Genomic DNA, 12,288 nt, shown 5'->3' with positions numbered 1-12,288 from the left:
ATATCTTTTTCTTTCTTTTCTTTTTGGGCCACACTCAGCGATGCTCTGCACTCAGGAATTACTACTGGTGGTGCTTGGGGGACCATATGGGATGCCGGGGATAGAACCCGGGTAGGCCATGTGAAAGGCAAACGCCCTATCCACTGTGCTATCTCTCCGGCCCCAATATACCATATCCTTTAGGCACAATTTCACTTATTTCATATCCGAACAAGGATTGAGAATACTTTCCAAATGATGAAATTTTAATAATAGCACAGCCTTATTTGAATAAATGTTGCCATTCTAAAAAACAAAAGACTGAGCTAAATAAAGGTTCTTATCAAATATAGTGACCTGCACACTGGGAGTGGAGGGCAGGACCAGAAAGATTAAAACAGGGGGAGCTTGCCTAGTTTGCCGCTAAGCCCAGTTCAACCATCAGCACTGCACACTGGTCCCCCAGGCACTGCCAAGATCATAAGATCACCCTGAGCAAAAAGCCAGGAATGGCCTCTGAGCACTGCAGGCATGATCCTATAAATATGTACAATCATTATATATAAAATACATATATGCTAAATATTTATGAAGCAAAGGTTTATATATATACATATACATATTTATATATATATATATAAAAAACTGTCGTCCCACTGTTCATCGATATGCTCAAGCAGGCACTAGTAATGTCTCCATTGTGAGACTTGTTGTTACTGTTTTGGCATATTGAATATTCCACGGGGAACTTGCCAGGCTCTGCTGTGTGGGCGGGATACTCTTGGTAGCTGCTGGGTTCTCTGAGAGGGATGGAGGAATTGAACCCGGTCGGCCACGAGTAAAGAAAATGCCCTACCTGCTGTGCTATCGATCCAGTGTGTGTGTGTGTGTATATATATATATGTGTGTGTGTGTGTGTGTGTATATATATATACACACACACACACACATATATATATGTATATACATACACATCCTTGTTTTTGAAACCCGAATAATTAGGCTAGCTGTGTGTGGATTACAATGAATAGGAATTAGGAAGAGATGAGGTGCAAGAGAAGCAATACAAAATTACAGGGGCCAGAGAGACAGCATAGCAGGTAAGGCACATAAATGCTTCCCTGAGCCCACCAAAAGTGATCCCAGAAGTTAAGCCTGAGTACAACCAGGTCCAGCCCCCAAATCAACAAACATTCCTTTCAAACCCCCCTACACACACACATACACCAACTACAAACAAAGCCAAAAGAGTGAATAAAGAACATTACAGGAGGTAAGGTGCTCATTGCTTCCCGGCACCCCTTATGGTACATTGAGCACTGCCAGAAATGAGTCCTGAGCACTGCCAGATGTAGCCAACAACCTCCAACCCCAATTAAGACATAAAAATAAGGGGCTGGAGTGATAGCACAGTGCATAGTGCGTTTGCCTTATATGCGGCTGACCCAGGTTCCCAGCATCCCATATGGTCCCCTGAGCACCACCAGGGGTAATTCCTGAATGTATGAGCCAGGAGTTACCCTTGTGCGTCGCCAGGTGTAACCCAAAAAACAAACAAACAAACAAACAAACAAATAAATAAATAGAAAGACATAAAAATATTAGCTTAGGGCTGAAGAGACAGTATAGTGGGTCAGGAACTTTCAGTCCCCAGCACCCCCACATGGGCCCCTGAGGTCTTCCAAGAGTGATTCCTGAGTGCGGAGCCAGGAATAAACCCTGCGCACAACTGGATGTGGCTCCCAAACAAACAAAAAGGGAGAAATAATCTTCTAAGAAAAAAATGATTTACTAACTTCATATTGTATTAGCTGTGTATGCCCACTGACACAATGGGTAAAACCACTAAAAAGTTAAAAGAGTGAATAACATCTAAACTTAAGAGCTGAGAAGTAAAAACTTTATAAAGTAGCCAATCAACACAAAATAAAAGCACAGAAATGAACAGAACTAATGAATTAGAAGCACAAAGTATACGACAGACATAAATTCAAGAGTATCAAATATAAAAATACTTAACTATTTCAATTAAAGCATAGGGAAACGAGATGAAAAGAGTCTTAAACAGGCGCTGGGGAGACAGTGCAGTGGCTAAGGCATTAGCTTTACACATAACCAAACTAGGTTCGATCTTGGCACCCCTGATGGTTCCCCAAGTACCGACAGTAGTGATTTCTGAGTGCAAAGCCAGGAGTAACTCTGAGCATCACCAGTGTGGCCCAAAAACCAAAAGAAAAAAAAGTAAGTAAATTTAAAAATAAAACCTAAGAGACCACATTATATCTAAACACATGGATTTAACTCCGAAATCATACTGAGAGGGGAGAAAAGATTTAAGTAGAAAATCCACTTATGTTAAGAAGCTAAAAAGCAAACTCCACAAAACACCACCAGCTGAGCCAGAGGACATCTTCATCAAAGAGGTGTCCAAGAGACAAGTCAGTTGAAGCAGGAAAACACAAAGCATACAAGGAATAGTTTTTGATGCTCTCTGAAAATGCCGCTGTTCTGTTCCAAGTGACCTTTTATTCTATTTTTTTCTTTTATTCTTAATAGAAATCTTTCTGTTCAAAATGCTGATTTATTATATCAACACCAATGTGATACTTATGAGCCTCAAGGAATTTAACATTATCACAAATGTATACATAAACACACGATCTATTATTTTGGCATTCATGTAATCCTGTGAGCCTCAATAAATTTAATATTTTATGACAATTGTGTACACGTGCATGCACACATACTCTCTTCCCCTATGTCTTTCAGACCACACCCAGCATTGCTGCTCAGGGCTTACTCCTGGCTCAGGGGTCATTCCACGAGGGGGTCAGGGGACCATTATGGTGCCAAGGATTGAGTGGGTGCCAGTGACATGGCAAGGCAAGCAAGTGTCTTAACTTCTATACCATTTCTCTCACCCACAAACATATTATGTTTTTCTTCCTCCTTTTTATTTTTTGAGTCACTTCTTGGTAAAAAACACATTTTAAAAATATATTTACTCTATCAGTCCATTTCTAAACACCACCAGAATTTTTTGAAGTTGAAAATGGATTTTATAGATTACTTTTATATATGGATTTTATAGACAAATTTTGTCAAGTGCATTGCCACATTTCAGATGTTCACTGCAGGGAGAAATTTCTAGTATATATTTAGTAAATATTACCATGAAGCTTTGTACAGTGCTATTTACAATGATAATGCTACAAAATAAGTTAATGGGTAATAATGAAGCAAAAGATTTGAGTAATGAGGTTATGTGCCAAAAAAACTAGGACTTCCGGAAGGGGAAGAAGGGGAGGAAAAAGGCATTTGAATGTTTTCTCCATAAAAGTTAAAAAAATGGCGCCAGAGCAATAGTGCAGTGGGTAGGGTGTTTGCCTGGCACACGGCCCACCCAGGGTTCAATCCCCGACATCCCATATGGCAATGCTCCCCTGAGCATTGCCAGGGGAGTAATTCCTGAGTGCAGAGTCAGGAATAACTTCTGAGCATGGCCGGGTGTGACCCAAAAAGACAAAAAAAAAAAAGTTAAAATTTTTAAAAAATGGGGCCAGAACTATAGAACAGTGGGCAGGCTGTTTGCTGGCATGTTGCCAAACTGGGCTTGATCCTTGGTACTGTATACTGTCCCCCAGCCCACCAGGAATAATCCCAGAGCTCAGAGCCAGGAATAAGCCGTGAGTACTGCCAGGTGTGGCCCCCAAACAAAACAAAACAATATACTTTCGCATAGGACAGTCTCAGAACCTGACTGGATCCTGACCTGTTGCTAGCGTGGACATCTCCTTCCCCTTCCCCTTCGCCTTCTCCCTCGGAGCCATCTCCTTCTTGGTGGCCGGTGGTGGTGCTGATTGCACCAGTGCTTGAGCTGACACTTCCTGGTCCAGCTGGATGTCCCTCTGCTGTGGTATCACCATAAGCACTACTCCGGCCAGATACTGGAGAGAAATGATGGAAAAAAAAAAAAAAAACCCAATCAATTCACAAAGCAAGCATGGAATCTAACGATTCTAAAGTCAGTAACAGTTAAATGGTAGCTTTAGGCATTTTTTTTATTCTACGTGAAGCGAAATAAGGATTGGCCCCCAGTCAAGATTTTGGCCCCCAGCACTACGCTAAGTCACTTTCATGGCAGCCACTCATCCTTCTACAGGATACAAGATTCACCTACCAGAACAATCTTTACTAACGGGAACCTAGAAATTATCAGCTCCTCATAATCTCCATAAACAATTTTAACCACTGACTGATTTGCAGGGTCTGTCATGCTTCTCAGCCTAGAGCCTACCATATAAGCTAGGAGACTATGAAGATAGTCTGCAAGATTAGCATAATGGACCAGTAACAACAGGCTGGGCCGATAAATATTTTCCCTCAACAGAGGAATCAAAGCCACAGCATGATGGATTTCAGGGTAATACCGTGATTGTTTCAAACTCATCATGAATTAGGATTATGCCTATCACTGTTTTCCACTAACAGATAATGAAAAGCCTACTATAAAATACTTCAACATTAACCTCATACAACATCTGAAGCTCCAGCACGATCACTTAATTCCCTACGACTTCCAATGAGCTCCTGAAACTTCTCTCTGCTGAAACCAATCCCAGGGCCCAGGCAAGGCTTCCAATACTACCCCCACCCTCTGCCCAAGAAGATTGGGACCCCAGCCACATTACCACTGTGCTCGCCAGCCACCGAGTCCACTGCACTTCCCCCGCTCTCTGAGCCCACACTCCCACCATGGTCAGCAGGAGAGGTCCGGAGGGTAGAACCATCAGTTGCTGCTGTGCTGCCCTCATCATCTGAGGCTGGAGCTGAGAGAGTAACGAGAGCTGTTACAGGTAAAAACCCCTCCTTGGGGTGAAAGCATCAAACCATATAATGCAGACGACAAATGCAGTTTATAAATCCTGTCATCAAAGAAAAAAGGGAAAGATTTGCTTTGCTGGTTAATCACTAATAAGAACAAACACTATACACAGTGCATTGCAAACAGTACTTAAGACAGAAGTAAAAACCCAGTTCACTGGGCATTTCCTTCGCTGATGTACTACAGAGCAAGGAAAACAGTACAGAGATTCAGTATGAATCTGTGACATGGACGCTCAGTATTCTAGCTGAAACGCTTGGTGGACACCATTGTCTAGGTGTTACTGACACCTGCTGAGATCAGAAAACGGGGATGACCATTCAAAGTACAGAACTCTTGAAATTTAGTAAGATTCTCCCACGATCAATTTGTCACTATTAGGAAATCATTTTTCTTGAGCTCTTCAATGAACCTTATTTGTGTTTTTAATCAGGTGATCCAGATAGAAGCCCACTAGAAAATTTCACACCTCCTAATCATCCTCATCAGGTGCTAATCATGAAGCAAGGAAATTCCCCAGAGACAGCCACAGCATCCAGGATCAGGGCTGAGCTGAGACAGGAGGAAATGCTGGATGAGAAACATGGGGGAGGAAAGCCAAGACAGCCACAGAGCACAGTGGGAACACGACTGGCACAGCACAACAGCGACCTCCAAGCCTGAAATGACAGCAACTAAAAAGGCCGAAAAAGCAAAAAGCCATGGCAAGTGAGAAGCGATGCCACTTTCTCCCTCACTTATGTGTCAGGGACAAAACTCCCCAAAGGAAAGAACAAACACAAGGAAGTCTGGAAATCAACCCTTAAGTTATGCAAGAGTTGCCTTCCTAGTGATTATCAGATATTCCATCCTCCACCATTTGGTTCAATTGTCCACTCTGGAATATTTTTTCTAATCAGAATCATAAAGAAGACTGTACGTAAAAAAAATGAGGTCTGGAGTTTTTCTATTCATTTGTATGGTCTACAAAATCCCCACCTCCTAGCTCACAGATCTCTGACCTGAACATTGACTCCGCCTCTGGCAACTTCACTTTTATTTGCAAACGAGCAAATGTTAAAAGTTATTAGCTTTTCTCCCTTGACTCTCTTTGAATACGGTCTAAAATGTAGTAGTTGGTGAAACACCCTACGAGCTACTGCATAAGCCTTCTCTCTACCTGAACAACAGCATGCTGCTCTCTTGGCCTTTCCTCGGAGAATTAGCTGAAGCCAGGCAGCATGCGAAGCGCAGGAAAGCAGAGCCATGAGTGCCTTAGCCAAGCTGCATCACTATGTCTTCCACACCCAGACTTCTAAAGCAAAGGCAGAAGCAGGAAGTCCAGAATGGTCTGTCAAAGCAGCTGCCCGTTACAATCTCACAGCATCGGAAACAGGCCTGAGGGTCCTGCAGCCCTGAGCCGTGCTTCTTGCTGTGGACAGTTACCTGATGCTGTGGTGTCAGAGAGGGTCCCTGCGTCCAGAGAGGAAGAGCTGGGTGCCTGGCCGGACAGTCCCAGGCTCTGCAGGCCCAGGGCACTGCTGCTGCTGCCTGGGAAACAAGTGGAGAGTGAGCACAGTATCCCCTCCAGACCCCATCCACAGAGCTGCTTTGGCCACCTGCTGCCCTCAGGAATCTAAAATCACCAGCATGTGACTCTTGCTAGCCTAGAGGTTAGTCAACAGCCACTGCTGTCCACCCACCAAGCTTGGTTACAGCGATGGTGGAAGGTTTCAGACAAGGTTTCAGCTCAGACAAGGCATAGAATGGAGGAATCTAACAGGTTCTGGGGAAAATAATCCCAAAAACTAACAGAAACTATGAAATTGGCTCCCAGACTGAAAATCCCATGATCCCTCTCACTCTCCACCTGTATCTCTGCACAGCTGTCACCCAGATCAACCTCTCCCCAAATCTGGGGACAAGTTAAGTCAGCTGGATATCAGTAACTCCAAACCCTCTTTCCTGTGCATGGCCAAAGGGCCACTGTGTTTCTGGCATGGCCTTCTACCTTGTTGGTCCTGCTGCAGGCTCAGGGCAATGGCTAGTTCGACCATGGTCTCGTCATCTGCATCAGGTGGGATGTCCAGCATGGGGGGAAACCCTTCTGCGCCTGCCAGCAGGGCCTCCAGGGGAGAGGGGTTGCCATTGTTGACATTTTCAGCTGTCTCCAGGACCATCGACTCAGACTGCAGAGAGAAAGCTCTGTCAGTGACCTATGGTAAATGGCAGCTTTGGGAAGTTCCCTGAACAAGAGCTAGAGGAGAGCATGGAGACTCCGGCCCTCTCCTGCTACAGGCTCAGACTCACCACCATCTCAAAATCTCCATGGTCCACCTCACTCTGTTCCTGGCTCTCCTGACGGATGTGACCACCATTTGGGATTCCTGATGACTGCATTTTCTCATCTGCATCGTCATCGTCATCATCATCCTTGTCTCCTGAGTCAAAGAAACCCCAGTCACCTGAAGGTACTCCTCCCTCAGTATGTAGTGTGGCAAGTCAGGTAAGAACAAACACCCAAGACAAGCTATCAGCCAGTACCCTCTGCTTTAGAGGCAAACTCCAGGGAGGCCATGTTCTCTCGTTTCTGAACAGAGCAGGGCTGAGAAAATGAGGCTGGCAGTGACTGCTTATCCCCCTCAGGAAAAGTTTTCCAAATGACGGGAGAGAAGTCTCTAGATTCCAAAAGGATTTCCCTAAAGCAGAGAGGGAAAGACCTATAGGCCCCTCAAGCTCTGATCGACTCCCAGGAAACCTTAGACAAACAGGAAAATAACCGCTATTTTTTTCTGAGATCTGTCATGGTTTTTTCCAAAATAACAGGGTCAGTAACATTTTTCACAGTACATAATTACGGTGAGAAAAAAAATAAATAAAAACCAAAACTACAGTGAAAACCAAGGTATTCTCAGGCTGGCTTGGTTGTGAACGAACCAGGCCTTCTGATAAGGGAGAAATCACATTAGACACCAGTCAAAAGAAGGCCTTACTCTACTCAATGGGTATGAATACAGGCTTAATTAGAAACATACACCATCTTCTCACCAGAGAAAAGAGGCCAACAACGGGGCCTAACTCCTCAGAATATTGTTAGATAAGACAAATATCCAAGGAAGACTATCAAGGAGACAAGAAGTTACATATATTTTCTCTACGTATGCACTATCATTTTACAGTAATCACTAGCCACATAATGCTCCCGAGTCTTTCAGATGAGGCTCATTCCAAATGGAAATGTATAATGTATAAACTACACCATGGATTTTGAAGCCAGCACAAAACAAAATTTAATGCAAAATATTTCATTGATGATTTCATATCAACTATGCCTATGTATTAATGAGCTGACTATAATTAGTCAATTTATTTTTACATATTCTTTTAACTCCTTATATAGTACAAAATTTTAAATCACAAGGGAGTTTCAGAGGAAATTTACTTTTGAATCAAGTTACCAGAGTTACATTTACAATGCTAATAATTAAATCCTTTGTAGAACTGTTATGCCTTTGGGGCAAGAGATTCTATAAAGCAGGTGGGCCACTTGCCTTGCATATGGCCAACCCAGTTCAACCCCATCCCCTGCACTGCATATAATCCCTGAGTACTACCATAAGCGATTCACAAGTACAGAGCCTAGAGTAAACCCTGAGCATCATCAGGTATGGCTCCCAAACCAATACATGTGTGTATGTATATAACCCTGTTATATCCTTGATTTGCAACAGACAGTAGAAGTATGTCATGAGGAAAAATACTTACGAAATTTACTGAAAAAACTTGCCCATTAAAACCACTGAGGGGGCTGGAGGGATAGCACAGCGGGTAGAGCATTTGCCTTGCACGCGGCTGACCCAGGTTCGATTGCCAGCATCCCATATGGTCCCCTGAGCACCACCAGGGGTAATTCCTGAGTGCAGAGCCAGGAGCAACCCCTATGCATCGCTGGGTGTGACCCAAAAAGAAAAACCAACCAAAGAAACAAAAAAAACCCATTGAGATTACTATCACTTAGGCAATGAAACTGATAATGAATAGTTTTTGAGGCAGGAAGTTTCTTTTGCCTAGAAAATATTTTGTTTTGTTTTCAGTCACTATTTTCTTTTGGATGAATTTTGCCATAGTCCTTAGGAAGCTTTCAGCCAAATATAGGAATAACCATGCAGAACCCAGAGATTCTTGGTTCTCTGAACCCAAGGACTTGAGTAATTATTATAATTTTATTTTCCATGACTCTGATTTTATTCTATTTACTCTATGCATTTTTATAAGCTGCCTCTGATTCCTACTTGAGTAAGACAGAGTGAAGCAAAAGACATATAATCTAATCTGCTGGACAAGGCCAGCACATTCTAAAGCTCTAACTTTTGCAGCAACTTCATCCCAACACACACCTGCACCCAAGGAAAGGAATTCCACACCTGTGCACACACACATACAAACATTACCCATTGGAGTGTTGCTTCGGGGGGATGAAGGCAATGTCACATGTCTTCGCTTATTCCTGGGTCTTAGAACTCGAATTATAGCTTGTTTACAAGAGAAGCTCACAGCAGGATCCTGAGGTGGGAAAGGAAGCTGTCATCCTTAGATTTTGCACTATCCTTGACACTATAAAATAAAATTCTTTTCTTTTTTGGTCAATCACTGACATTCATGTGAAGGCTTACCTAATCTTAGGTGCCATCCCAGTAATCATTGACATTCATGTGAAGGCTTACCTAATCTTAGGTGGCAAACAGTCACCCCCTTCCTGACCTACCACAGTAAGACAGAGTCACTAAATATTTCTACCCATTCCTGGTAACAGATTGGCAGAGCAGGTGATTGGCTCTGAGGTGGTATTGGATTTCTACAGATAAATTATGTTTTTTTTTTTTTTAATCACTAGGTTCATCTTAGCTCTGTGTTTGAAAAAGCATTACTTCTCACACTTGGTCCTGTAACAGTGTAACTGAAAAATTACCTTGATGAGGTGCTGGAGAAATAGCTTAAAGGCTGGAGCTCACGTGTGAAGCCCCAGGCTCAACACCTGGCCTCACTTGGTCTACTGAACACTACTGGGTACTGAGCACTGCACCTGGAGTAGCCTGCAAACACCACTGGGTGTGGCTCGAAGACAAAAATTTTGCTGATATACATATATTTAATCAATGGTTGATTAGTTTCCTATGGGTTCAGTTCTAAATAAAAAAGATAAAGTCTATCCCCTCTCCAAATCTTTCTCACGCAGAATAAAACTTTAAAGCTCTTACTGATTCAAAATGCTTACTTCCCATTACATTCTTCTGATTTACATTTTATTTTGCATTTTTGAGCCACACTCAGTATGCTCAGGGCTTACTCCTGGCTCTGCACTCAGGGATCCAGCTATACACAGAGCAAGCGCTCTACCTGTTGTAGTATCTCTTCTCACCTCCATACACACACAGACACAGACACAGACACACACACACAGACACACACACACTGCCCCTAATTACATTCCTTTAAGTTTAGTTAATTAGCTTATGAACTTAACAAAATAATTTTTTTTCCAGGACACCACAGGCTAGTAAGAAACTTCCGGGTTGTAATGATACGTACAGGACACAAGAGCATCTGCATGTAGATCTTGGATGCTGTATTAATACAGTCAAGTTCACACGTACAGTAGCCATGAATAATGTCTACCAGAGCATTGACAGTAGCTTCAATGTGTGTGAGTCCTGAAGAAGAAAAACATGAGATTAAAAACTCCAACTATCTGAGAATCTAATAGAAACTACAAATGAATCTAATAGTAACAACCCTCACATAAAGGTCAAGCTAACAAAAAAGACACACAGAGACAAAATAAGGCAAAATACACATAGAAACTAGATTTTTGGCATTATTTACTAAAATTTTCCCAGTTTCCAACTTTCCCTTAGTAGTTTCTCCATCTATCCTACATGAGAAACAAGTAGTTGGCTCTTCTCTGTGAATCTCAAAAGGCAGGGTCAGAGATTTAAGGATGTGAGTCAAATGGTAGAAACGTATGACATACATGTATGACGTCCTGGGTTCTATCCCTGGCACTGCAAGACCCTAAGGTGTGTCTCGCTAGCAACAACAAAAAGGCAGGGCAGAGCCAGAGAGAGAGAGCTCAGTGTGCTACAGCACGTGCCATGCATGCGGTGGTCGGGGTTTGATCCCTGGCCCCACATAATCCCCAGCATCACTAGAAGTGACTTCTGAGCATTAAGCTAGGAGTGACCTCCAAGTACCAAGACAGGAATAGCCACTGAGCACTGCCAGGTGTGTCCCCAAACCAAAACACAGTTGAGATGTTCCTACTATCCCCAAACCTTAGGTAATGATAAGTATGACCTAGACATGCCTCTGAGGTTTACTGTCCAAGTAACCGCTGAACACAAGAAGTTCTGCTTTTCTAGACTGCTATTCGGATCTCACTGTTTCACCTAAAAACCTTGGAAATGTGAGAGTCAGATGCCAAAGACAGCAGTAACTTAAACAATTCACAAGGCTAAAGCTTAGCCTTTACCTTTTGAACTGCCTTTGATGAAGTCTTCAAAGATTTTCCAAAACAATCATACATACACCACCACTAAGGACATGCACAAATAAGTATCTTTACGTGAAATATGCAACCCCACATGAAGAGACAGAGGACAGGAATCCCACTTCTCTTCTTATATCAGGAAAAGTATCCTGATCTCACAAACTTCCACGAGGACAGGAATCCCACTTCTCTTCTTATATCAGGAAAAGTATCCTGATCTCACAAACTTCCACGGCCCTATTCTGTAAGAAATGAACGATGAAGGCTACAGCCCAAGGGTCTGATCTGCTCAAAGACAGAATTTCCACAAGGCTTCACTTGTGTATCAAGATTTAAGTGTCCTTTGTAACATGGTGATACCTGGCAGGCAGGCAGGTGCCAAGAACGCATTCTTGGGTTTGGAGGCATGGAGTTTCCAGAAGTGGTTCACCAGCTGGGTGATAAAACTACAGCAGTCTCCTTCCAACTGCTTCTGAGGATCTCTCCCCTCATCCACTCCTTCTAAGCAGGACAAAGAAAATTATTAACAACGGTAAATCTGAGATGGAAGTTAATTTGTTTTAAGGTTAATAACTCAGGTCAAGGAAGCTTGCCTGGGGAGGGAGTTTCAAGTGGGGCCCCAATCAATATGCCAACTATCCCTAGACTCCAGCAGGCACATCTAGGAAAAAAACAGTCTGGGAAAGGAATATCACAGAAAACATTGGTAGGTTAGAGTTAAGTAAAAGGGAGCATTCAGGATCTTTGCCACAGATTTAAAAGATCTCAGGTCCAAATGTTCACGTCTAAAGACCAGGGGAACGTCTGAGAATTTTAGGGAGTTATGATACTGGAAGGAGGAACAGGATGATGATAGCACAGGGAAGCATGCAAGTAACAGAGAGCGGAGACGGCACCA

The 12,288-nt window shown here is 42.9% G+C and overlaps 1 protein-coding gene across 9 annotated transcripts in view; it reads right to left on the bottom strand.

The window, feature by feature from the left end:
- Positions 1 to 12,288, bottom strand: part of UBR4 (ubiquitin protein ligase E3 component n-recognin 4) — a 141,478-nt gene that overhangs the window by 60,893 nt on the left and 68,297 nt on the right. For 3 of the 9 annotated variants that reach the window (XM_055140939.1, XM_055140943.1, XM_055140941.1), the window contains 9 exons: positions 11,984 to 12,067; positions 11,751 to 11,891; positions 10,433 to 10,554; positions 9,295 to 9,406; positions 7,154 to 7,284; positions 6,855 to 7,032; positions 6,290 to 6,394; positions 4,671 to 4,808; positions 3,752 to 3,926 (listed from right to left, as the gene is read on the bottom strand). In XM_055140939.1, the coding sequence (XP_054996914.1) occupies positions 3,752 to 3,926; positions 4,671 to 4,808; positions 6,290 to 6,394; positions 6,855 to 7,032; positions 7,154 to 7,284; positions 9,295 to 9,406; positions 10,433 to 10,554; positions 11,751 to 11,891; positions 11,984 to 12,067 (1,186 nt within the window). The remainder of the gene's footprint in view (positions 1 to 3,751; positions 3,927 to 4,670; positions 4,809 to 6,289; positions 6,395 to 6,854; positions 7,033 to 7,153; positions 7,285 to 9,294; positions 9,407 to 10,432; positions 10,555 to 11,750; positions 11,892 to 11,983; positions 12,068 to 12,288) is intronic. The other 6 variants (XM_055140944.1, XM_004603385.2, XM_055140942.1 and 3 more) reach the window with 5 other exon arrangements.

The sequence above is a fragment of the Sorex araneus genome, chromosome 5 (genome assembly GCF_027595985.1).
Source record: "Sorex araneus isolate mSorAra2 chromosome 5, mSorAra2.pri, whole genome shotgun sequence".
Lineage (NCBI taxonomy): Eukaryota > Metazoa > Chordata > Mammalia > Eulipotyphla > Soricidae > Sorex > Sorex araneus.
The sequence above is the reverse complement of the archived record's forward strand: the minus strand, read 5'-3'. Positions and strand labels throughout refer to the sequence as shown.